Here is a 27,616-nt window from a genome sequence, read left to right as displayed (position 1 = left end):
TAGGGTCGATAAATCAGCACTTCAGCTTGCAGTACAATTTTTAATACCCATCCACCTTTGTGTCTGCCCTCATTAGGAGAGTAAATATCTGGCTGAGCCAGATGTGGGAAAGAGGAGCTTGTATTTCAAGCAAAGAGCTATGCCAGTGGGATAGGCTCCCATCAAACAGAGCTAATGAGAAATAACAAAAGCTAAAGAAAAGAAAAAGGATGGGAGCCAAGGTTAGAGAACAAGTATGGCATATATAATATGAAGCAAATATCTAAAATGTTATTACAACTTACTAGTCAATTGATACTATATTTCAATACTGGTGGTCCTTGATCTGATCCTTGACTGAAAGGCCTTTCCTAAATTTAATGCTTAAAGTATCAGACTTTGAATAACGTTGGTGGGAGTGTGGAGAAAGAAGATGTGCAAACAGAAAAGGCAACATTGTTTTACCGTTCACTTGATCTATTTGCAAAGAGAGTTTAAAAAAGTTAAGAAACAATCCCGAAAACCTACCGCCCCCTTGATCATGACCCCACCCCCGAGCACCAAACCATCATCTCTAATGCCATCCACGACCTCATCACCTCAGGGGACCTCACACCCACAGCCTCCAACCTCATTGTTCCCCAACCATGCACTGCCCGTTTCTATCTCCTTCCCAAAATCCACAAACCTGCCTGCCCTGGTTGACCCGTTGTCTCAGTCTGTTCCTGCCCCACCAAACTCATCTCCACCTATCTGGACTCCATTTTCTCCCCTTTGGTCCAGGAACTCTCTACCTACATCCGTGACATCATCCACACCCTCCACCTCCTCCAGAACTTCAAATTCCCTGGCCCCCAACACCTCATTTTCACCATGGACGCCCAGTCCCTATACACCAGTATTCCTCATGCAGATGGCATCAAGGCCCTTCGCTTCTTCTTGTCCCGCAGGCCCGACCAGTCCCCCTCCCGCAGGCCCGACCAGTCCCCCTCCACCGTCACCTTCATCCGCCTAGCCGAACTCGTCCTCACCCTCAACTACTTCTCTTTCAATTCCTCCCACTTCCTACAGACAAAGGGGGTAAGCCATGGGCACTCGCATGGGCCCAAGCTATGCCTGCCTCTTTGTAGGTTATGTGGAACAGTCCCTCTTCCGCACCTATACAGGCCCCAAACCCCACCTCTTCCTCCGTTACACTGATGACTGCATCGGCGCCACCTCTTGCTCCCCAGAGGAGCTCGAACAGTTCATCCACTTCACCAACACCTTCCACCCCAATCTCAAGTTCACCTGGGCCATCTCCAACACATCCCTCACCTTCCTGGACCTCTCTGAGTCTCCATCTCAGGTAAACAGCTAGAAACTGATGTCCATTTCAAGCCCACCGACTCCCACAGCTACCTAGAATACACCTCCTCCCACCCACCCTCCCGCAAAAATTCCATCCCCTATTCCCAATTCCTCCACCTCCACCGCATCTGCTCCCAGGATGGGGCATTCCACTCCCGCATGTCCCAGATGTCCACATTCTTCAAGGACCTCAACTTCCCCCCCAAAAGTGGTCGAGAACGCCCTTGAATACGTATCCCGCATTTCCCGCAACACATACCTCACACTCTGCCCCCGCCACAACCACCCCAAGAGGAACCCCTTGTTCTCACATACCACCCCACCAACCTCTGGATGCAATGCATCATCCTCCGACACTTCCGCCATCTACAATCCGACCCCACCACCCAAGACATTTTTCCATCCCCACCCTTGTCTGCCTTCCAGAGAGACCACTCTCTCCGTGACTCCCTTGTGCGCTCCACACTCACCTCCAACCCCACCACCTTCTCCTGCAACCGCAGGAAGTGCTACACTTGCCCCCACACCTCTTCCCTCACCTGCACATCTGCCAATGTGGTATACTGTATCCACTGTACCCGGTGTGCCTTCCTCTACATTGGGGAAACCAAGCAGAGGCTTGGGGACTGCTTTGCAGAACACCTCCGCTCGGTTCGCAATAAACAACTGCATCTCCCAGTCACGAACCATTTTAACTCCCCCTCCCATTCTTTAGATGACATGTTCATCATGGGCCTCCTGCAGTGCCACAATGATGCCACCCTAAGGTTGCAGGAACAGCAACTCATTTCGCTTGGGAACCTTGCAGCCCAATGGTATCATTGTGGACTTCACAAGCTTCAAAATCTCCCCTTCCCCCACTGCATCCCAAAACCAGCTCAGCCTGTCCCCGCCTCCCTAACTTGTTCTTCCTCTCACCCATCTCTTCCTCCCACTCCAAGCTGCACCTCCCTTTCCTACCTACTAACCTCATCTCGCCGCCTTGACCTGTCCATCTTCCCTGGACTGACCTATCCCCTCCCTACCTCCTCATCTATACTCTCCTCTCTACCTATCTTGTTTTCTCTCCATCTTTGGTCTGCCTCCCCCCTCACCCTATTTATTCCAGAGCCCTTTCCCCATCCCCCTCTCTGAAGGGGAAGGGTCTAGGCCTGAAACGTCAGCTTTTGTGCTCCTGAGATGCTGCTTGGCCTGCTGTGTTCATCCTGCTTCAAACTTTGTTATCTAAGAAACAATCTTGCCCTGCTCTCTTCATCAAAAATGTTTCACAATGTTTATCTCATACTTGGCTAAAGTGTTTTGTAATCTCTGAAGCTAACGCTGTATATTTTATACATTAGCAGGCGCAATAGATATTTTTTCAGAAATAGGAAAGCAAAATAACCAAAGATGCAATTGCAAGACTTACCTTATAAGAGTGGTGATAAGATCTGTTTTTATACTTGATTCTATGGAATCAAAGGCTACTGTACAAAGAACCTAGAAAGAAAAGTCATGAAGATTATCTTTACAGTAGCTCAAAGAAGAACTTGGAAGAAAAGAATGTTTTTTCAGTTTCTTCTTTTCTCCTCCTATCTCACCTTTTGTTCCTATCCTGAAATTCTTATTGGGATACAGGGTTCAAGAGGTGCTTTGGTTCTCTGCTAACTCACCAAAAGGCAGCCCATAGTTCATGTGAAAGCTTTGACAGTTCAGTTCAGCTTTTCTACCTGAAGATGGGTCAAAGTCGATCTGGATACAATTACTTCCCACCATGTGTACTTGTCTATGCAAATGGATCGCAGAAATGGTTGAATAGCCATTAACAGTATCATTTCAGGCTGACTGTTAATTCCCAACATTTGGAGCTGGTTTCAATAGGCCCAATTCTCCAATGACCTCACTGATATCATAACAAATTGGGGACTTAAACTATCAATCAAGCCTCCAGGTTGTGTGGTTTAATCAATGGAGAAGAACCCACTGACCCATCACAGTTTAAATATGCCACCTGGAATAAAAAGTCAATTTTCTGATTAAAAATTGCATTGCTTGCACCTATTAGCCATGATGTTGATTTAACTAAATTAAGGTGATAAAACATTTGGCAAAATGTTAGTAAGAATACTTTATGACAACACAGCTTGAACATTAACTATGATCTATATGCAGTTTAGTTTTAATAGTTCATAACTTTTACATAAAAGAATTCAACTTTTACACAAATTCAAAGGAAGATAGCAATGTGGAAATATAGTGCTCAAAAAAAATTCACACTTCAGGCCAGATCAAGCAAAATGTTCTGAGGAAGAGTAGACCAAATTAAAGCAAATGTTGAATAGTTGGCATGCACGTATTATTGAATCTGAAATTTTATCCTTGAGAAAACTGAAGTTCATTTATTACCTGTGTCTGTCCCCTTTGAAACAGTGCAGATCCATGAAGAGGCTTATACATGTCAACTTCGCAATTTATGTTTCTAAGAGATCTCAAGTCTCGACCATCACATCTGTAACAATAATGGAAGATGCTAACTTTTAAAGATTTAAACAATATTTCCAGATCAAAATAATTTATTTTCTAAAATGATTTATAATGGCTTTATATTTTTTCTAATTATACTCAATAACATACACTTATTTCTAAATTTGAAGAACCTAGTAAGGAACATTCCTGGCTCCAGAAACACAGCGTGTAAGAAAATGCCCTGAACAGCCAGATTTTTGTTCCCAAGGTGAGACGGGCTGAGGGTGCAGTTGTTGTTACTAGGAGGTGGGCCCAGTGTCCCCAAAATTAATTGTAGACGGACAGAGTCACTGTGAGATACAGAGGCTGAATGTAGGAGAGGCCCTTCTCAGCACTAAGTCTTCATGACTCACATCCCTTCATTCCCCCCCCTCCCCACCCCCCACTCTGTGCCCCATCTGTGACAAACCATGCTGTCTGATATGCACGGCCCAGTCCAATGGCTTCTCATACCCTCAATGCCAATCAATTCTCCTCCATCTCCCTCTGCCTCTACATCCCCCTGCTATGCCATCTCAGCCAGTATCCACCATGGGCAGATCTCAGGATTTTTATTAAAATGTAATAAGATAAAATTCCAGCATCTATTTAATAATTCACTACGTTAAAACAAAAACTCATTAATAAAACCAATTTGCGATATTTAACTTCCTTGGTACATTTAAGCCATTATAGAAACAAGCAGCTATATTCACTGTCACATTTTGAAGACATTATATTAAGCACTTGGAGCTGTCAATCAAACTATGAACTAGGAGTATGGGGGGGGGGGAACATGTTCAATCTACCTGAAATATGTATAACAATATCTCTGAATAGATTAATTATAAAATATTGACCCACCTTACTAAAGAAATCTGCAAACATCACACCGTTTCCGTACAGGTCTAAAGTGAATGATTCAGGTTACGAACATCCCACTGGCAGAATCTGACTGAAAAAGCATTTAACATGGGAAGCTACCTATCTCCAAAGTACAACCTACCCCTAGCAAAAATGGTGGGTGCTATGTTCAGAGATGGGACCTCTGGATTGATGCACTACATGCAATTTTGGCGAAGCCAGGGGCCTTCTTCATTCTTACAAAAATTCAGGTCTTAAGTTCAGAGAATTACTTTGACATCTTACATAATGTGTATGAACACAATTAGTTTTGATAAAGTCAATGAAGAGGAAATGAGAGTGGGTGTGGCATATAGTACAATGTGTACTTTAAACTATGGACTGTGGGTCAAAATTCAGTTCAGATAAAACCATTATGTATGGTCTTGTGTTACAAATTCCTTCTTCCATACACGTTTTGTTCCGAGCCTCACCTTTATCAGCATCAGACAGACTGAGCAGTGTTAAAAACAGAAACTCACATTGTGGTGTCAGAAGCCCCAAGTCTTGTGTATTAATTTATTGAAAATCAATTAAATTAACAAATTTTAAATGTTTTCACTAAATCTAACCACATTCTCAATTAATGAGTCCAGAATCAGAAAAAAAATAAATTTGCCAGTCATCAAACATGCCACAAACAGAAAAACAGGCGATGTATTATTTCACTAGGTTAACACAATTTTCATAACAAGTGACATGAAAAATACACCTTATACTGGGGTCAGTAGAACTCACTGGCAACGCATTAGTCTTTAAGTAGATTTACAAAATAGACTGCATTGCTCCTATCACACGAACCGTAGGCTCATTTTCAAGACATTACCAGTTATATGACTTAACAGTGCAATACCTATAAATTGAAATATGCCATACTTTAATCAGTGCCAACACCCCTTGGTTCCAATAAAGGGTACATTTGGCAAGTGCAAGTTTCAGGAAGCTCCAAATTAATGCTATAGTCTGGGCAAATGAACAATCGTTTTGTTTAAATAACCTTTGAGAAAAAATTATGCAGGAATACAGCATTTTAACCGCCATAGAAAGCTGGTCCTTTGAACGTAAAGTTCAGTAAATAGCCAACAATTGAAACCAAGCTGAAGAGTTTCTTACCTTACATATTCATTCATAACAATATTTCGAAAAACGTCTTTAGAAACTACATTAAATGCTTCCATTATTTCAAATGATTCAGCTTCAGAAAATTTATCTAGAAGTGAAAATTAAACAAAACATTGCTTTTTCAGATATGGGGTCACATTATACATCTAGTTAAGAAGGGCACTTTTTAAGGAGGGCAAAAGAGGAAAATCAGGGATTTACAGATCAGTTAGCTTAACTTCTGTGGTGAGGAAATTGCTACACATTCTATAATCAAAGATGGAGTAATTGAACACCATGAAAAATTTCACTTTATCTGGGAAGGTCAGCACGGATTCATGCCTGAAAAACCTCATTGAATCTTTTGAGGAAATGACAAAGGTGGTGGACAGGAAAATGTCTATATATGTTGTTTATACGCACTTCCAGAAGGCATTTGATAAAGTACCACATATGAGACGGTTAACTAAAGAAGAAGCCCACAGAATTGAGGGCAAGTTACTCTTGTGGCTGGGAAATTGGTTGAGTTGCAGGCGATATCATGTAGGGAAATGGTTAGGTACTCAAAATTGGCAGTTTGAATCTGGTGGGTGTCCTACAAGATCAGTGTCAAGGCCTTAATTATTCACTACTTATTAATGACTTGGATAATGGTATAGGAAGTCATGTATTCAAATTTGCTGATGACAATGTTAGGCAGCACTGTAGACAACGTAGATGATAGCATAAAATAACAAAGGCATATTGATAGACTGAGGAATGGATAAAGCTATGGCAGATGGAGTTCAACATTAGCTCGTGTGAGGTTATCCATTTTGGACAGAACAAAGGATCGATCAGTGTACTTTTTAGATGACATGAAGTTAAATACAGTGAATATCCAAAGAACCTTGGGGGTTCAAATGCATAGATCTTTAAAATGTCACAAACAGGTTTAGAAAATAATAAAGACAGGCAATGGAATGCTGGCCATTATATCTTGAGGACTGGAGTACAAAGATGCAAAGGTTATACTGCAGCAATATAAAAACGCAATTTGACTCCACTTGGCGCGCTGTGAGCATATCTGGGCACCACACCTCAAGAATATACTGGCTTTGGGGATGTACAACAAAGGTTTCCAGTGGTTAAGAGGAGAGATAATATAAATTAGGGCTATTTTCTGTATAATTTCAAAAGTCAAGGGTTGATCTGATTGAAGTCTTTAAATTTAAACAGAAAAAGACAGGGTAGATAGATAAACTGTTTCCACTGGTTGGGGATTCTAGAACTCGGGGGCACAGCCTCAGAACTATGGTCAGAAAATTCAGGAAAGATGTTAGGAAACACTTCTACACACAAAGTGTGGTAAAGATTTGGAACGCTTTTCCACAAATGGTAGCGGATGCTGGGTCAATTATTAATTTTAAATCTAAGATACCAATTTTTAAAGGAACATTAATGCAATGTTCTATCGGGTTAATATAACAATACAAGGCCACCCAAGGCCACATATTATGCTGGGTCCCATGCCACAGATGAGTGTCAGCCAAGGAAAATTGCAGGGAATCACCCTTCCTAATTTTAATCTCTTGATTAGGCACGGATGGCTTTTGACTGAGGATCCCTCTTTATCTACCCACAAATTTTTTCCCCCCTCTCCTGGACATAGTAAACCCTCAAGAATCATTGGATTAATACTGTTTGCAGCAGGATAAAGCTCTTAAGTGGGTAACTAAGAGTCACTTAAGGGCCTTAATTATAAGCAGCGTGGAAAGGGCACCCACAAGCAATCTGTCTTGGATTTATTCAGGGTGGAGGCTGCCAGGCAGCAACAGTGGGGTCCCTACCACCACAAAGCACACCATAGTGTAAGGCAATAAATTCTGCCCTGTGAAGTTATTTCAAATCGTAGAGCCAGCAGACATCCTCTATTACAAACTAATCCAAGGAAGCAATTTTCCAGTAAGCAAGTAACTAAATTATGGAACAGATACATTCAGATGCCAATCAGATTTCTTCAGAAAATAGCATTTTGGGTCTATCAGCAATCCAACACATGGCATATGGCAAGCATAGCCTCTGTGGAAGGAACAGGTGACTCTGGATGCATGAAAACTGTTCACCAGAGCTTACATCAAATTTGTTCTTGGGGTACAGACATCAATGGCAAGCCATCATTTATTGCATATTCCTAATTTCCCTCAAGTACGTGGTGGTGGTGATCCAACTTCAATTCAGTAGCTTGTTAGGTTATTGCAGAAGGCAGTTAGGGGTCAACCGCATTGATCAGGAGTCTCATGTATGGCAAGGATGGCAAACGTACTCCTCAACAGACAGCAGTGAACAAGATGGAATTTTCTGACAATCTGATAGAATCAAACTCATTATTGATGGGACTCCGATCATATATTTGGAAAAAAATCTATGGATATAATTGAACCTAAATTCTCCCAGTTGCTGAGTTAGGATTTAAATGCACCTCTCCAGAATTTTCTAAGGTCTTTTGATTACTAGTACAGTCACCTGTCTCTTGTTCTCACATCCGGGCCTGTTTTACATATAAATTTACACAACGTGATTGCTACAATTGGTGAATACTTCTTTGCCACATTATATGCTATCACATGTGGTAGTCTACTCAGGATGGTAGAAGATGAACTTGATGGACTGGGCCATTTTTCATTCAGCAAGTCCTCTGCCTCCTCTTTATTTCAAGACTAGTGTTGAATTAACTCTTACAATTCGAATACCATGCAGCTTTTAGGTGTGAATTAATCTAAACATTGATACACATGAATCACATGGCGTGCAGTTAACTTCTTGAGACACAATGGTTCCATTAATTTGAATAGATATTTCAATGATTTCTGCATTGAGTCCTTGAAGATTTTAAATAGCACATTGTATCACAGTTCCTTTTCTAATATGCTAAATTGTGATCAATAAACCCTATAATTTATAGATCACAAGCATAGAGAATTTAGCTATATGATAAATATATGCAAATCATACCTCTTAACTGTTCCTCTGTCTCAAGTCGGATTTTATTAATGGCATCATCTCTTGAAACCTTAAGTGAAAAATAATTCAGAATCATTTTAATTTAAAAAACCCAAATTAGCTTGCTACAATTGCCCTAATTATGAAAAGTGACTTACTTTATCATGAGTGAAATCTGAAAATACACCTTGGACCTTCTCAGAAGCAAGTCTGAAAAACAAAAGCAAATTATTTCAACATTTCATTGGAGACTTGTATATGCCAATTAAAAATTGAGACATGCACCTATTTATCAACACTAAGAGAATTCCCCTCCCCCTTCTCTGAATTCCCCCCATATACTTTACCATCTAAGTAAAGTGTTCTTAACTCTTTAGAAATATTAAGCATTCAAACCAGAGTACTTTATGAAAATACTGACTGCAATGCTAGGGTTGTGGTGGTGAACTACTGGGTCAGTTCTATGTTTGAAATGGCCATTGCTCGAGGAATTGGCAATAACCTAAGAGTCACTAAAGACATTCATTTTATACATAATGATCTTTTAAAATAGAAATATTTTAAATTTTAGATGTCAATATCAAGCTTTTTGGCATTAATGGACATGATACTCATCCACGAACATCAAAAATAAACTTTTGGGAATATAAACAACAACTCAGGTTATCCTTCTTTGTACTATATTACATCCAACATTACAAACTTTATAGCCCTGTCAGGAGAGCTGCATAAATTCAACTAATGAACATTTACATATAGAACCAGAGTATATTGATGGACATACAAGGAAGATTCGTGAATAACATTTATGGAGTGGCGGCAAAAGAAAATACTATAGTTTCTAATCAACATTTTGGATTGGGATAACTTTTCATTGTTGGTATATTTTTAGGTGAAAGCAATTCAGATGTAAAAAGAAATTTCCCTTATGTTTTTAAAACTGAAATATAATTTACATCATTCGTGCACAAACAGTAAGGGCAAGTAACAAAGGGACTAGCAATACATATGAGAGACGGATTCACAGCAGTTATAAACTGTGTCGCTTCTTGATTACTTTCTCACTCCCTCTTGGATCTCTAAGTCATAAGCAATGATCTGTTACTATATTTATTTTGTCAACTGCTAGGTGTTTTGAGTGACAGGTGCATAACTCTGCCCCTTTTGTTGCTTCTACATTCAGAGGAGCACTGATTTTGATACCATCTTTTAGGTTGATTTCGAAACATAAAAATAGCAGCATGCAAGAAGCATATGGATACCAACAGGTTGGGTTTACAGAGTCTAATCCAAGAAAGTGACTGCAGAGGTTACTCTGTTTGCACCCAGATCTCTGTATTGCTGAGATCCTTTGATCATATTATTTATAAATACACAGTATCATCAGATGCTAGTTGGAAGGCTTCTTTGCTCATAAACTATCATGTGTTAAAGCAGTATATGAACATCCCTCCTTTCCAAATTAAAGTGCTTGGTCAGAACTTTGAACGTCTGGTGAGCAATATTGGGAGATTCTGGCCACCAAGCCATGAAACAGTGATGTGCAGCAACATCATGGGATTTGACTAAAGTGTGTACATTCACTCCTCTAAACAAGTTCTCCTGAAAACAGAAAAGAAGTGCTCTAGAAAAGTAAAAAAAAAAAATCAAATTTATAAACGATTGACAAATATTAAAATGCAAGTTTTAAAAATCAAAAAAAACATGGACTTTTGCAGGCTATTTTTGAGCTCTCAATTACTTGAGAGTCATGGCGAAATAACACTGAATAGTATTTCATCTTCTGCAACTATTTTACACTTAACAGTTCTTAATAATATATGGAGCCTTAGGTTAGTCACCCAGCAGTGATGGTCACAGGGTCCCTTAACTTGCATGGAAGACCTTTATGACTTCTTTCTGCAACCCTGTGAATACAGTTCATCCACATTCATGAAGATTTCCAATTCTCACCAATCAAAGAATTCCACACTTACTGCCTTGCATATTCCACTATTTCTGCAGGAGGGGCAAATATCTTTTGAGGTGTCCTTTTGGGATTTCCGTGTTGTTTAGCTAGCTGTTGAATGGCCAATATGATTTGTTGCGTGTGTTTGACGCCCATTTTGACAGCGTGACAGAAATCCTGTTGCAATACATTCTCTGCTGCTGCATCCATCATGACTAGTAAAGGAAAAAAAATGCAACTTCAACTGATTTACTTGTGGGTTAAATGAGGTCAAATTGACTATGTATGAAATACCTTTAGTACTGCTTGTTGTCAAAATTCTTTTTAGTATTGAACATTATTTATTGACAGTGCATAAGAAAGTAAAATGGGACTGAAATAAAGTTGAGCGGTCAAAAACGAACAAATTAAATCTCTGTCAGATAACGATGAAAATGTTTTGTTAAGTTGTTGCTGGATTTAAAGCAAAAATGAATAATTATATTCTAACATCATCCATTGCCAATGTACGCCAAAATATTGTTCCTGCATTAAGGACCCTAAACACTGACATGGATGATGTATACAGTAAGGAGGCATACTGCACAACTACAAACTTTTTTTAGGTTCATTTATGGTTCTATGTCACTATGTATCCATCTGAAAATGACTGAAGAGAGAGAACATAAGTTTCTAGCCCTCTATAATGAGGAAATTTAGTCAAGGCTACAAGCTGCCTTTCCAACTGATTTTTCTCATTTGAATCACCCAGAAAAATGTGGGAGACCTGAAATTTTTCATGCACAATAACATGGCAATGAATTTCTGCATGCTATATGACACAACGTTTGAGTGTAAATGCTCTGCACTGATTAGCACCAATTTTAAGCTGCATTAATATTATAATATGGCCTAGCAACTTTTCTTGCATATTATACTTGTGATTGAAACCCTTTCCTGGCTTAATATACGTAGCTTTAGAAACAAGCAGACACATAAGCATTAAATAATTGGACAGTGATATATTTTACAGTTTAAAAAAATTAAATATCATGAAATCAGTTGCACATCCCAGATAAAGCTTTAGGTCTTTCAAACATCAAAGTAGTAAATATTGAAGCATCTAGTAAAGCTGAAAGGGTGTAAATATTTTACTGCATAAACTATTTTTTTTAAAATCAGCAGGGGACAGGTGACTACAGAAGATCAAATCCTTACCAATTCGGTTCTGAGGTCCCCCAGCGAGTACCATGTTTAAAGTACTTAAAGCCATCTCTTTTCGAGTTGGGTTAATCACAACTTCTCCATCGACAAGGCCAACCCTTACAGCACCTGAAAGAGGCAATCCAGAATAGAATCACTAATAACCTCTGTTGTTAGGCATAAGCAATATGAGCACAGATGACATTGTATTGAAGAAAAATATAAGCCAGTAAATATTTCAGAGAACACATACTAGCTTGCAGCCACAGTGATGTTTTCTAACAAGCTTTATGGGGCGGATGGTGGTTGGCACTGCTGCCTCACAGTGCCAAGATCCTGGGTTCAATTCCACCCTGCGGTGACTGTCTGTGTGGAGTTTACATGTTCTCTGAGTTTCCTCTGGATACTCCAGTTTCCTCCCAAAGTCCAAGGATGTGCAAGTTAGGTGGATCGGCCATGCTAAATAGCCCATAACGTCCAGGGAGGTGTAGATTAGGTGGCTTAGGTGTGGGACATGCAGGGATAGAGTTGGGGCGGGGGACAAGTTTGGGTTGGATGCTCTTTGAAGAGTTGGTGTGGACTTGTTGGACTGAGTGGCCTGTCTCCAAACTTTATGGATTCGATGATATTCAGTGCCTTTCAAAATAAAAAAAAACTTCCCCATTTTGACAAAGACTCCTGTAAAACGGAAGGAATGCTTGATCTCTTCAGGCATGTTTTGAGGACATCTCTAAGTGAATCTGCTGTACCTCTGAATTTCTAGCTATTATTAAATTTGAAGTAGAGGAGTTGCTTCAGATATGTGTACAAATACCATGTGTTGCTCAGTGGACTTGGTTTTAAGTGAATACAACTGCCATGCTCAACATGCTTGCGTGGGTGTGGATGCTGCTGTTGGACTACTTTTTCCGTCACTGCATTTAGAGAATATAATGAAGACACCAGTGGTGACACTTCTATAGCAGTTTTAGGTGCTTGCAGTGAGCTCTTCAGTCCCCTGAAACATACAGAAGCATGGGGGATCACTACTGTCTAATAAATTATGGCTTTTGTCTTGATCTTGAGACCTTGGTCATCAAGTTCTCTTTCTCAGTCAGCTAAATGTTGAACTGGCTCAGGGAGCAATCAAGATAGAAAGCCTATTTTTAAAAACTACCTCCCCATCTCCTGAAAATCTGACAGCAGGACCCCAATACACATCTGTTTTACATCATTAGAATCAGTGTAAACAAGTAGACGAATCAAGAGTTATGGGAAAAGGACAAAAAGGTGGAAGCAAGAAGTGTCGGATCTGCCATGATACTATCGAATGGGATAGAAGGCTTGAGGGGCCATGAGGCCTACTGACTTCTGGTTCACCCCGCCCCTGTCCCTCACCACAAAATATTCTGTGCTTTTTCTGTGATATTCTTTACCTCCACCCAGGAGGCAACACTTTGTAGATAACAAGGTGTAGAGCTGGGTTTGTTATCTCAGATTCTGCAGCATCTGCAGTTCCTACTATCTCAGGCAACACATTGTTGGATTCATGATGATAGTTACAAACATGCCCTTCACCCCCTCCAACCATGGAATCTTCTACACAGTTTACTGCTCTCCTCATGCAGTTCCTTGCCCATAAATTGCTGATCTGGATGACAATCCTTCAAAGTGTTACCATTCCCAGCAGCCTCAGAAGCTAAATACTTGTTTGAAATACCCGCAAAAATACCCGCACTTCCTAATCTTCTGGATTGTTGATTTACTGGCCAGAACTCTCTGCTGGTGGGATGACCATCGCTTCCAATGTAAAATGCAGGAAAATATCATCCTCTCTGATGGTCTGTAGTGATTCAAGCTGTCCCTCAAGCTTGGGGCCTCCAAAGACATATAAAATGTCCACAGATCCCTACAAGATGCAGGAGTTGCAAGCAAGAGGTCTCAGCTGTCTACTCAAAGACTAACACCTGTTTCATTTCTGAAGAAGGGTCGAGACCTGAAATGAGAGCTTTCCTGCTCCTCTGATGCTGCCTGGCCTGCTGTGTTCATCCAGCTCTACACCTTGCTGTATTCTCAGATTCTCTAGCATTGGCAGTTCCTACTATCTCTCACTAACTAACATCTGTTCCTGCTTTCAAACTCTAGTTAATACTTTGTATAAACTATCAACTCTACATAATGCTCTTACAGCCTGCTCCCTTTGTAAGGAGGACATTCATTTATTTCCTCACTATTTCAGTTTCATTATTTGAGAATATGCATATATAACCTGCTTCTAGATACTACTAACAACACATTCAATTGGCAATTAGATTATTTTTTAGACAACATCTTTTCCCCCCAGTTTGGGAAATTTACAAATCTTTCTTTCCAAGCAGTTGGTGATGAGACATCAAACTTGCTTTATGGTATTTGTAAATATCACGTAGCATCTTAACAACTAATAGCAGAGTGCGCATTGCCATTGATTCAACATTTCAGATTAAGAACACAGGCTGACTTCAAAAGTCCTGGCGTTAAAGATTACCTACCTATAGGGCCATTCCATGGTATGTCAGACAATGCCAAGGCTGCAGAGGCTGTCAAAATAGAATGGAAAAGTTTGAGCATGGAAACTCTGGTATGTATGAAAATATAGCAACACAAGTGATCACAATCAAAAACACTTATTGGACACATTAAAATAAATCAACAAATCACATTTCAGAGTTTTCATATAGTCGCTGTAAACCATAATGGTGAGTGATTAAAACTGTCACACTTTGCCTACCTGAACTTTGACAAGCAGTGCAACAACAACTTTTCCCTCAAAACCTAAGCTACAACCACAGTGCTAACTTTAGGCTTTAGCTGCAGAATGTGTGCTGCTGGTAGTATGAGAAACCTGAAGTGAAAAGTTATAGAATGAGTGGTAGAGTTTTTACATTGAAGACAATTGATAATTTCAGCACAACTCACACCTGTCCTAAAGAAAAAGTGCATCTCTCCCACCAACCTTGATTTTCAGCTTAAGTTCATTTGCATATCTGCTGATGGTAGGTCTGACATGAATTTGTGCAATTCAGCTGGTTTCTAAACAGCAACTTGAAAATAATATTCCACTTTGAAAACTTTCTGCATCTTAGGTGAATGTGATAACATGGTAAAACTTAAATAATTCCACTGAAAATAAGCTTATCATAAAAACTAAGCATTTTAAATTGTAGCATCATCTAGCTAACTCAGTTTTAAAATAATTAAAAAGTGATCCTTAAACAAAAAAATGAAACTACTTTTTAGTTATCTTCAAGTAAAGCTCAGTTAAATTCTATCTGGTCTTGAATTTTGAGATTGTTTTGGGTTGCGGCAATATTCAGCAAATTGCAATAACAAAAAAAAAAGGTCAGTGTGTATTGTTGCAACTTTAAAGCAGATTGATTTGTGTGACTTCTCAGTTAGATATTAGAATCAACACTAAAATTCAAGATATAGAACTCTAATGGTATATGCTCAGACAGATTCTTAATGTAATCATACTGTCTATACTGGAGTGGTGGAGAAAGAGTGGTGGAAATCAATAGCCAAGGTACTGGTTATCAAATGGTTGTTGCATCAGTACAAAAACACAGAAAATCTGCTTATCTTCATTTCTTAAAATATTAAAGTTGCTTCCTCCACTTCCCATAAAAGGAACAAAACTAAAACTTTTTACCTCCCTCAGCCTTTCCCGCTTCCTACAACTTTTGGGTGGTATCCCTTATTGATTTCTTCCTGCGTTACCTTATCTTCTCTTTTACATCTTGATAGTATCCTGCACTGTGACCTCGGCCCTTTATCTAGATGATTTATTAATATAAATAAAAAAGGACAGTAAATGGTGGGAAAACAATTAAATAATTTTTTAAAACTGAGATAATTAATACAATTAATTATACCATTTTTGTCTACTATGGGACCGGGATGAATTCTCTAAATATACAAGAATGCCATCATTAGCTTCACAGCATAGAAACAAATTGCCTTGATCAACAGTTCTGTGGCTAGTGTTTATGCTCTACACAAATCTCCTTTGATTTTACTTTGTCACACCCTAATATACTTCTGTGCTTCTGTTCCTCATGCTTCATGCACTTAACTAGCTTCCACTTAATTGCATCGAAGGTCTTCACCTCAATCATTCCATGTAGTAGCAAGTTTGATATTCTCACCATTATACAAATCTCTACCAAGGTCTTAGTGTATACAAGTTCCCAGCACAAAGTTTGATATATATTAAAACTGCTTTGCGGATAGCAACATTTTGTTTTAATTTTGGTAGAACTTGACAAAGGAGATTTTAAAGGAAATGCCTTCAAACATTTATCTGCGGTATCAGCAACGCAAAAATGGTGGTAAATTCCTGTAAGCTAGGGTTGGCTTTACCAGAAGTGTGTTCTGGCCCCAAGACTCACCCCAACTCTGCGCTAAAAAGACCTGAAGTCTGAAGAATTCCTGTTACTTTCCCCTCACCAGTTGTTGCAATTGCTGCAACCGTAACAGTTGCCTTTAACCAGTAAGAAAGAGACTTTGCGGTTAGTGTACCAACCACCTTGTACCTCCTGTGAAGTACTAAAAGAACCTGGAGAAAGGAGACTGAAGAACAGAAAATCTTAGCAAGACAGAAGGAAGATCCCAATGAATCCTGTGGACATGGGTTAATCTGTTGCCATTCCAAGGTTCTTTTTTATCATCCACCCATAGAACCACTTTTTTTGTTTATCTAGGTCTGTCCGTATCTGTACCTAGGAGTTTAAAAGGGTTTACAGTTTTAGCTAGTAAACCCATATGTTGATAGTTCTTAGCTATGTACTTTGTAACAAGTAGGAATTCTTGTTAAGTACAGAAATATCATCAGTGCCTTCTGACAGCTCAATTCTTACAGACACTTAAATCAGAGGCATTGTATGCCTTAATTAATTCATTAAGTTTTGCGGTAACACCGGGAGTAGTGGGGCTTGAAATTAAGCACACTTTCCTAAGTAATCCACAACAATAATAAAAAAAATAACTAAATACGTGTGCAGGGTTGAGGCAATTCTGGCTCCCCTCAACACCAGGTTGAATTTGACAGAAATTGGCACCAAGGAGTCTTAACAAAACTGAAGCCAATGGAGATTCCACTCCTATTTATGTTCATGGCCAATGGAAGATGGCCATAATAGTAGCAAGCCAGGTCTCACAACTGGCCAGAAGCTGTACTGCACCAGTCACTATCAATACTATGTCTGGAAGCGCAAAGTAGAGACTGGATGCTCCACAGCGGTTCTTTAACATTATGAGAACTCATAGCTTCATCTCTATCTACTAGACACAGGTTAGGATTGTGATGGAATACTATTCACTTCACACGATAGGTAGAGCTACAGTAACAAAGTTCTGAGAACAAACAGAGAGCACTTTAGGTGATCAGTGTGTCTGTCACTAGCCTCAGTCCTCCACTGGTACACTATGATTAAAGGATGCACAGTAGCACTTCAAGTTGTCTTCAATAGCATATTCCATCTCAGCAACATCACCAAGAAGGAAAATGTAATTTCATTGGAGGTAGTTCAGAGAAGGTTCACTCGGGTGATCCTAGTATGGTTTGTTTAATGAGCATAAGCTAAACTGATTGGGACTCTTACACACTGGATTTTAGAAGGAGAGGTGATTTCATTGATATATATGATTTTTAAAAGGGGCTTTGTAAATGTTGACAGAATATTACCCCGCTAAGAGAATCTCAGACCAGAGGGCATAGTTTCAGGATAAAGGGTGCCAATTTGAGACTGAGATCAGAGGAATTTCTTTTCTCAGAGGGTGAGAATCTTTAGAACAGAGAGCTATGCGGACAGAGATAATGGGAACTGCAGATGCTGGAAAATCCAAGACAACGAAGTGTGGAGCTGGATGAACACAGCAGGCCAAACAGCATCTTAGGAGCACAAAAGCTGACATTTCGGGCCTAGCTCTGATGAAGGGTCTAGGCCCAAAACGTCAGCTTTTGTGCTCCTGAGATGCTGCTTGGCCTGCTGTGTTCATCCAGCTCCACACTTCGTTGTCTTAGCTATGGGGACAGAACCCTTTTGAATATTTAAGGTTGATATAGATTGGTTCATGATTAGTAGGGAAAAGGCTACAAAGCAGATGTGAGAAATGTCGATCAGTCATGAACATATTGAATGGCAGAGCAGGCTCAAGGTGCCAAATCTATTCCTATTTCTTATGGTTTTGTGCAGAAAACTAGCATTATAGGAACATCACCTGCAAGTCCCACACAATTTTGATTTGGGAGATTCACTACTACCCTTTCACTAAAATATGGTCAAAATTCTGGAAATCCTTTTTCAATAACATCATGGTCCATCCCCATGGTAATCAATAACAATTCAAAGTAACTATTCCAAGGTACGTTGTTACTTACCTCCATTTATTGCAAGTACATCAGGGTCATTGACACCATCCACTGCGATGAGATTACAAACAATCTTAAACAAAAGAAAGAATCATACCTTTAGTCTAAAACCTGACTAAAAATATTTCTGCAATCAAATGTGGCATGTTTTAATCATCAATAACTGGCAATTGCAAAGAGGCTGCAAAGGGGGAGAAGATGAAATATGACAGTAAGCTAGCTACTAATGTAAAAGATGACTGCAAGAGATTTCTTAGATATAAAAAGCTTAAGAGAGGCTTGAGTAGACACTGGATAACTGGAAAATGAGGCTGGAGAAGTAGACACAGGGAACACAAAAAAAAAACTGGCAGAGGAAATGAATAAATACTTTGCATCAGCACTCATTGCAGAAGACACGAGCAGCATACCACAACTTCAAGTCAGCCAGGGTCAGAGGGGAGTATAGTGGCCACCACTAAGGAGAAGGTGATGGGGAAGCCAAAAGGACTGAACATACATTAATCGCCCAGATGGACTACACCCCAGAGTTTTGTAAGAGATAGATGAAAAGATTGTGGAGGCATTGGTGGTCACCCTTCAAGAACCGCTGGACTCATGGAGGTTGCCAGAGGACTGCAAAATGATTGACATACCACCTTATTTAAGAAGGGAGGGAGACTGAAGACAAGTAAAGATTAGCTGGTTAACCTGACCTCAGTCATTGGTAAGATTTTAGAGTCCATTATTAGAGATGAGATTATGGAGCACTTGGAAGCGCATGGTAAAACAGGGCTGAGCCAGCATGGCTTTATCAAGGGGTGGTTATTTCTGCTAAATCTATTAGAAGTTTTTGAGGCGGCAATGAGCAGGTTAAACAAAGAAGAGCCAGTGGATGTGACCTGTTTGGATTTCCAGAAGGCCTTTGACAAGGTGCTGCACAAGAGGCTACTAAATATGATAAGGGCCCATGGTGTTAGGGGAAAGGAACCAGCATGGATAGAGATTTAGCTGACTGTCAGAAGCTGGAGTGTAGAGATAAAGGAGTCTTTTTCAGGATGGCAGCTGCTGATTAGTGGAGTGCCAAGGGGGTCCATATTAGGGCCAGAACCACGTTGTGACAATCTCTATGAAGGAACTAGGGGCATTGTTGCTAAGCTTGCAAAGGACACAAAGATAGGTGGAAGACCAAGTATTGTTGAAGAAGTAGAAAGGCTGCAGAAGGACCTGTGACAGACTGAGAAAGTGGGCTTTGAAGTGGCAGATGGATTACAATGTGGGAAAGTGTGAGGTCATGCACTTTGATAGGAAGAGTAGAGGATAGACTATTTTCTAAATGAGGAAAGGCTTCAGGAATCCAAAGTACAAAGGGACTTGGGAGTCCTAGTTCAGGATTCTCTTAGGTTAACATGCAGGTTCAATTAGTAGTTAGAAAGGCAAATGGAATGTTAGTAATCATTTCAAGAGGGCAAGAATACAAAAAGCAGAAATGTACTGCTGAGGATGTATAAGGTTCTGGTCAGACTGCATTTGGAATATTGAAAGTTTTGGGTCCTGTATCTAAGGAATGGTACAGCAATAATGGGAACTGCAGATGCTGGAGAATCCGAGATAACAAAGTGTGGAGCTGGATGAACACAGCCGGCCAAGCAGCATCTTAGGAGCACAAAAGCTTCAGGCCTTGAAGGGTCTAGGCCCGAAATGTCAGCTGTGTTCATCCAGCTCCACACTTTATTATCTAAGGAATGATACACTAGCTTTGGAGGAAGTTTGGGTTGAAGGGCTTGTCATATGAGGATGCTAGGTCTGCACTCAGAGTTTAGAAGGATGAGGTGGGATCTGGCAAACATACAGAATACTGAGAGGCCTGCACAGAATGAACATGAAGATGTTTCCACCAGTTCGAAAGACTAGGACTCAAGGACACAGCCTCAATGAAGGGCAACCCTTTAGAATTGAGAGAAGGAGAAATTTCTTCAGCCAGAGGGCAGTGGATCTGTGGAACATATTGCTGAAGACAGGCTTAATTGATAAGGGGATCAAGGGTTACAGAGATAAGGCAAGGCAAGGGGGTTGAGAATCATATCAGCCATAACTGAATGGCAAAGCAAATGCAAAAGGTTAAATGGCCTAATTCTGCTCCTATATCTATCTTATGGCCTTACGGAATACATACTTTCAGAAATACTTGAAAAGTTCTTAGATATTCAAATACATCATTAATGTTACACTAATAGCCATGTCAAAAATAACTACATTGCAAATAATTAAGTGATAAATTGTGATAATTTTGAATAGTCAATCATATGAACAAAGAACAAGAAACAATCTTGTAACAATAAAGCAACATTTGTAACTACAGGAGCTGCACATACAATTATGCAGCTGCTATAAAGTTTTGCTGACAGTAATGAATGTGTTGCAGTCACTGTTTTAAAATGATATAATTTTCTCTTACAGCATTTACATCCTGGTTAAATATAGATATTTCAACTAAAGGATATAGGCAAAATTGATAATTTGGCAGGTGTGTTCAAAGTACATTTTCCCCGAAAAGTCTCAAATTGTTAATTTTATCCATTACTTACCTGCGTGTCATAAAAATAGCCTGAAGGAAATAGTGGTCTGATTGAACGGTCTGAAGAAGCAACAGAAAAACGAATCATTTACAATGTTGAACTCATTTCCAATTACAAAAGACTTGGAAAATAATCCTACATTTTCCTCATGTGCCTGCCTTTTCATCTGTCATGGTTTAACTTCTGAAGAAGGGGGACTGGATTTAAAAGGTGAACTCTGTTTCTCCTCCATAGATATTACCAGATATGCTGAGTTTGTGTTTTGGTATGGTTTTCCTTCAACTGGACAAATGGGGAAGATAGTCTGAACTGGGCCAAAGACTTCACTAGATGTGGTATTAAGTGCAGCTCTGCATTTGCTGTCTGCTTTCAACTGCTTTCTATGCTTAACACTTATGTTTTCCTCTTAAAAGACAAACGAGGAACGAAAATGCTAATGCACGGGGGGCAACTAACTGATTCCTGGTTAAAAGTGATAATTCTCATGGGGTCAATCAGTTCACTGGCAGAGATAATTATCCATCAAGCCCAGCATTTTTATAATTTAATCTAAATAATTTTGACAAGTTTCATACAATGCACAGACCACATTTGAGCAAAACAATATCATGTTACACTTTAAAATATTTTTACTTTTAAAGCTCCTGTAGTTATTGGAAATGTAAACAATTCAGAAAATAATTTCCTGGGAAGTATTCATCGCTACTGTCAAGGGATGGAAAAAATATAAAATTGCTGCTGCATGTATCACAAGGTATTTGCAGAAATGAATTTGCGAAGAAAAATTCCTGCAATAAGCCTATTCTGCATTAGATGATCTTACCAATTATTCTGCTAGTCAAAATCTCATTATCCGTGTAGCCCATTTCTCTACGTAAATAGGTTGTTGGTATTCTCCCGGCAGCAGCAGCTTTCTGACGGTAATCAACCTATTACAAAAAGACTGTTAGTCTTCAGCAGATTCTACAATATCAACCAGATACTAAATGTTAAGAAAAACTTACCACCAACGGCATAAACTGAGATGCAGTAGGCTTTGTTTTGCTGACAGCTGTAACCATCACTGATGTCTCTCCTAACTTCATGATGAGAAAAATAAAATTAGCAATTTATAATTCAAAAGGCTTTTTCTAAATTATCAACGCAAACAAATATTCACATATTTCACTAATTTACATTTTTCTCACAATTTTATTGCCAATCATTTACAAGTACTTGTCATTTAATGCTCTGTACTTCAAAATGGCTGTTCCTTACGATTACACAGCTGAGTTCACAATTGGGCAAGCTGATACAATACCATCCATCAATCAGCTCAGAGGGTGTTTTCATGAAATCCATTTCCAGCATAGCTAGGATGTAACCTTTAGGCTGCACTCGGGTCCAAGGATGCGCCATTTGGCTGTACATTTCATTCTGCCAGCAATAGACAAGGGGCTGAATGCAAGGTTTTTGATAGGTTACTGAGGACAATTTGAGGGGTCACTGAAGAGACGTTCAAAAGTTACAGTCAACAGGAGAAGGATAAAGAAGTAGACTCCATAGTAGAAGTTCTACAGTTAGTTGTACTGCTGGGAAAGCAGCTGAACTACAAAGCTCCCACATAGGGGGGACTGGCTTAAGAGTCAAGAACAGCTGAATGGCTGTGCTTTTAGAAATATTGAGAACAATTTGTCAAAATTAATACAGGGTCAAATTTTGGACTCAAGTATTCCCAGGGAGCTGAGTAAGTGGGAAAGTCACATGCTCTGTGCAATGGGAAGCTGAGAAGGGCCGGTAGAAGCCTATGAGCATTAATATTTCACTGCACATAAGATAGTGAGAAGTGAAGACCTTAGAAGTAGTATTTGCTTGAAGGAACTGAACAAGATTAGAACCTGGAAATTTAGCTTTCAGACAACAGCTCACATTCTGCTTGTGAACAACTATCACAGTGCAGTTTCGGAATGCAGGGGAAGAGTACACCCGAGAAAGGAACCTGATCGACTACAATGGGAGCAGTAATTCATGTAGCCCATTATGGGGCAGTCAGAGAGGAAGCGTCAAGGTCAGGTTTGCAATATTGACATTCCATTTCAAGTTTAGTGAGATTTATGGCCCACTATTTCAATAATGTCAAAGGGAGAATTGCTAAGAAATCAATGGGATCTGTGTAGATTATAATTGCTATTTACTAAATGCTTTGGGTAATTTGATCCATGTTAAATTGGACATTAGAATATAAATTGTATACACATTGTAGATTACATTACTTTTCTAATATTGTATAGTAAAGTTCATTGTTATTTGTTTACAACTAGAATTTTGTGACAGCCTTTTCTAAGTCCATCCACTGGACCTCTTTGCGTGCTTTAGCTAGCTAGATCATAACATATGTGGCAATCGGGAATTGGTTTCTAAGAGTGTGGAGTAGCATTACAAGTAGGGAACCTGAACCTGCAGACGCCTTTCTTGAGACTTTGCTTCATTTTTTTAAACACAACATTATATGATCACTTTCTAACATTTCAACCTATTATTGCAACAAAGGCATCCCAAGTGAAACTAGTGCAAAGTCTCCATGAAATAATTCTATTGATACCCAGATTGCTGTAATTGAGATCTAAGGTTCCAGGTCTCAGGGTATTCAGAGTTTCCAATAAATGCACCTTGAAACACTATCCATACCCTGACAGCAAATGAAATAAAAGCACAAATCACAGCATCATAGACTACTGTCTCTTTAACTAATCACTTGTACCTACAAAGAAGTTGAAAATCTACTCTTAAAGTGACCTTTCCTATCTCAAGGTATAGAGCAGGAAGCTAATTTGAACAAATTGTGGCAAAGTTAACCAGAAGTTGTGGTACAGATGAGCAAGGTTATAAGAAAACCAAACCTTAGGCATCATGCCTACAGGGATAGAACTGAAAAGCAGGGAAGCTAAACAAAACCTGTAATAAACTATGGTGTTGAGTGCACTGCTGTTTGTCACAAATACGATGATTATTTCATAAATGCATTGCTTGACATAGCAGGAAGGAGTTGACAGGTTGAACATCTTGAGAAAAGAAAATCTTGAAATGTGCCTAAATAATGTTCTTTAAAATTATTAAATGATTTGATAGAATGGGTAGAGAGAGAATGTTCCCTCTCATGGGGAAGAATACAACTGGATGCTAAAAGGTAAAATAGTGACAAAGAAATCCAATATGGGAAAGTCATAAAAATGTGAACTTGCTTCAAAGTAGGGATTGATTGAAATAGATTTCAAGGATATATTTAAGAAGAAACTCTGCCAGCATAAAAGAAAGCCTGAATAAATTGTAACAAAGGTATCTTCAGGAGGAGAAAAGATAGGAGGAGGCTTGAGTCAAGCATAAACACTGGCATGGACAAGTTATGCTTGAATGGTTTGTTGCTGTGCCATATATCCAATGCACGTGTTACACCATGTGGGAGGCATTCACAGTGTAATAAGTAAGGTTGAGGAATTACCCATGGTCATTTAACACTCAAACTGACACAATATACTTGGCTTCAATTTTTATCCAGTCTCTACATCGATAGTTGGAATAGTTTAGAAGAGGAAGATGTTTTTTTAAAGAAAAATGTTCACATAGTACTGAATTAGGTAGTGTCAACTTAGATTTTGGGACTTTCCCATATCTAGGGAAACATGAACCAGCCAAAAAGCTTGGTTTTTCCTGGGGCAAATTGCTACTCTGTCAACAGAAGTTATAACTTTAACGTCACATCAAATATGGCTGATCAAGAGATTCTCCTGCACTTACAGTCTGTCACAGGTTTATAGGGAGACTTTGGTGGTGTTGCTCACAAGTACCTTCTGTGACCACCAATGTCTGGAGCTGTATTTGAACCTGGAGCTTTTAGTTCAGAGTCCAAGATATACCCACTGTGCCACAGGACTACCAAACCATATGGGGTGGCACGGTGGCTCAGTGGTTAGCACTGCTGCCTCACAGCACCAGGGACTCAGGTTCAATTCCAGTCTCTGGTGACTGTGTGGGTGTCCTCCCTCAGTCCAAAAGATGTGTAGGTTAGGTGGATTGGCCATGATAAATTGCCCACAGTGTCCACGGATGTATAAGTTATGTGAATTAGCTATGGCAAATACAGGGTTAGAGGGATAGGTTTGAGGGGTGGAGTCAGGGGTAGCAGGGGATCGTCTTCAGGAAGTTGGTGTGGACCTGTTGGGCCGAAAGGGACACAATAGGTATTCTATGACTCTGTGAATCTAACTCTATATAGACGTTAGAAAGAGTAGTTTACCTGAACCAAAGCACATCCATCTGCAAACCTGGCAAGCTTCCCTGTGGAGATTTCAAGCTTTCTATTGAAACAAAGAGATGAAACATTGTGAATAATATAACATTTCTCTTTAGTATATTCCAATCTTATTTGGGATACTGTAGTTATTGGGATAACCATTTGTCAAAGAAACTTCTCATTCACCCTTATCAAACAATACATAATTAAACGGATAAATCATTCAGCTTAAATGCTCATTTTAAAACATACCTTTAACTGATAAACTAAAAATTGCAAAAGTGAACTTCAAAATCCTCTGACCAACTTTCGTTTTGTTCTTTTAAGATAAAAAGCCTTGTTAGGCAAAGTGGCCAAGAGACTTGCTGCCTAATCTCCAGACCCATCCAAGAACAGTTGCATTAACAAGGCAGAAAACAGTACACTGCCATCTGTAGGTGGAAATCAAGATAATAAAATGTGAGGCTGGATGAACACAGCAGGCCAAGCAGCATCTCAGGAGCACAAAAGCTGACGTTTCGGGCCTAGACCCTTCATCAGAGAGGGGGTTGGGGAGAGGGAACAGGAATAAATAGGGAGAGGGGGGAGGCGGACCGAAGATGGAGAGTAAAGAAGATAGGTGGAGAGAGTATAGGTGGGGAGGTAGGGAGGGGATAGGTCAGTCCAGGGAAGACGGACAGGTCAAGGAGGTGGGATGAGGTTAGTAGGTAGCTGGGGGTGCGGCTTGGGGTGGGAGGAAGGGATGGGTGAGAGGAAGAACCGGTTAGGGAGGCAGAGACAGGTTGGACTGGTTTTGGGATGCAGTGGGTGGGGGGGAAGAGCTGGGCTGGTTGTGTGGTGCAGTGGGGGGAGGGGACGAACTAGGCTGGTTTAGGGATGCAGTAGGGGAAGGGGAGATTTTGAAACTGGTGAAGTCCGCATTGATACCATATGGCTGCAGGGTTCCCAGGCGGAATATGAGTTGCTGTTCCTGCAACCTTCGGGTGGCATCATTGTGGCAGTGCAGGAGGCCCATGATGGACATGTCATCTAGAGAATGGGAGGGGGAGTGGAAATGGTTTGCGACTGGGAGGTGCAGTTGTTTGTTGCGAACTGAGCGGAGGTGTTCTGCAAAGCGGTCACCAAGCCTCCGCTTGGTTTCCCCAATGTAGAGGAAGCCGCACCGGGTTCAGTGGATGCAGTATACCACATTGGCAGATGTGCAGGTGAACCTCTGCTTAATGTGGAATGTCATCTTGGGGCCTGGGATAGGGGTGAGGGAGGAGGTGTGGGGACAAGTGTAGCATTTCCTGCGGTTGCAGGGGAAGGTGCCGGGTGTGGTGGGGTTGGAGGGCAGTGTGGAGCGAACAAGGGAGTCACGGAGAGAGTGGTCTCTCCGGAAAGCAGACAGGGGAGGGGATGGAAAAATGTCTTGGGTGGTGGGGTCGGATTGTAAATGGCGGAAGTGTCGGAGGATGATGCGTTGTATCCGGAGGTTGGTAGGGTGGTGTGTGAGAACGAGGGGGATCCTCTTAGGGCGGTTGTGGCGGGGGCGGGGTGTGAGGGATGTGTTGCGGGAAATACGGGAGACGCGGTCAAGGGCGTTCTCGATCACTGTGGGGGGAAAGTTGCGGTCCTTAAAGAACTCGGACATCTGGGATGTGCGGGAGTGGAATGTCTTATCGTGGGAGCAGATGCGGCGGAGGCGGAGGAATTGGGAATAGGGGATGGAATTTTTGCAGGAGGGTGGGTGGGAGGAGGTGTATTCTAGGTAGCTGTGGGAGTCGGTGGGCTTGAAATGGACATCAGTTACAAGCTGGTTGCCTGAGATGGAGACTGAGAGGCCCAGGAAGGTGAGGGATGTGCTGGAGATGGCCCAGGTGAACTGAAGGTTGGGGTGGAAGGTGTTGGTGAAGTGGATGAACTGTTCGAGCTCCTCTGGGGAGCAAGAGGCGGCGCCGATACAGTCATCAATGTACCGGAGGAAGAGGTGGGGTTTGGGGCCTGTGTAGGTGCGAAAGAGGGACTGTTCCACGTAACCTACAAAGAGGCAGGCATAGCTGGGGCCCATGCGGGTGCCCATGGCCACCCCCTTAGTCTGTAGGAAGTGGGAGGAGTCAAAAGAGAAGTTGTTGAGTGTGAGGACGAGTTCAGCTAGGCAGATGAGAGTGTCGGTGGAGGGGGACTGGTCGGGCCTGCGGGACAGGAAGAAGCGGAGTGCCTTGAGGCCATCTCCATGCGGAATGCAGGTGTACAGGGACTGGACGTCCATGGTGAATATGAGGTGTTGGGGGCCAGGGAATTGGAAGTCCTGGAGGAGGTGGAGGGCGTGGGTGGTGTCACGGACGTAGGTGGGGAGTTCCTGGACCAAAGGGGAGAAAATGGAGTCCAGATAGGTGGAGATGAGTTCGGTGGGGCAGGAGCAGGCTGAGACGATGGGTCGACCAGGGCAGGCAGGTTTGTGGACTCCATTTTCTCCCCTTTGGTCC

General features: G+C 40.8%; 1 protein-coding gene across 1 annotated transcript in view; it reads right to left on the bottom strand.

Annotated features, from left to right (window-relative positions):
- Positions 1-27,616, bottom strand: part of LOC125455146 (polyribonucleotide nucleotidyltransferase 1, mitochondrial) — a 64,608-nt gene that overhangs the window by 25,240 nt on the left and 11,752 nt on the right. Inside the window, exons 2-14 of the mRNA XM_048536818.2 lie at positions 25,152-25,212; positions 21,883-21,957; positions 21,702-21,807; positions 20,888-20,937; positions 18,330-18,393; positions 14,440-14,487; positions 11,945-12,058; positions 10,776-10,962; positions 8,958-9,009; positions 8,812-8,869; positions 5,830-5,926; positions 3,715-3,817; positions 2,738-2,808 (exon numbers count right to left, since the gene is read on the bottom strand). Of these exons, the coding sequence (XP_048392775.2) occupies positions 2,738-2,808; positions 3,715-3,817; positions 5,830-5,926; positions 8,812-8,869; positions 8,958-9,009; positions 10,776-10,962; positions 11,945-12,058; positions 14,440-14,487; positions 18,330-18,393; positions 20,888-20,937; positions 21,702-21,807; positions 21,883-21,957; positions 25,152-25,212 (1,086 nt within the window). The remainder of the gene's footprint in view (positions 1-2,737; positions 2,809-3,714; positions 3,818-5,829; positions 5,927-8,811; positions 8,870-8,957; positions 9,010-10,775; positions 10,963-11,944; positions 12,059-14,439; positions 14,488-18,329; positions 18,394-20,887; positions 20,938-21,701; positions 21,808-21,882; positions 21,958-25,151; positions 25,213-27,616) is intronic.

Source organism: Stegostoma tigrinum, chromosome 9 (genome assembly GCF_030684315.1).
Source record: "Stegostoma tigrinum isolate sSteTig4 chromosome 9, sSteTig4.hap1, whole genome shotgun sequence".
NCBI classification, from domain to species: Eukaryota; Metazoa; Chordata; class Chondrichthyes; order Orectolobiformes; family Stegostomatidae; genus Stegostoma; species Stegostoma tigrinum.
This window is presented reverse-complemented; position numbering and strand designations above follow the sequence as displayed.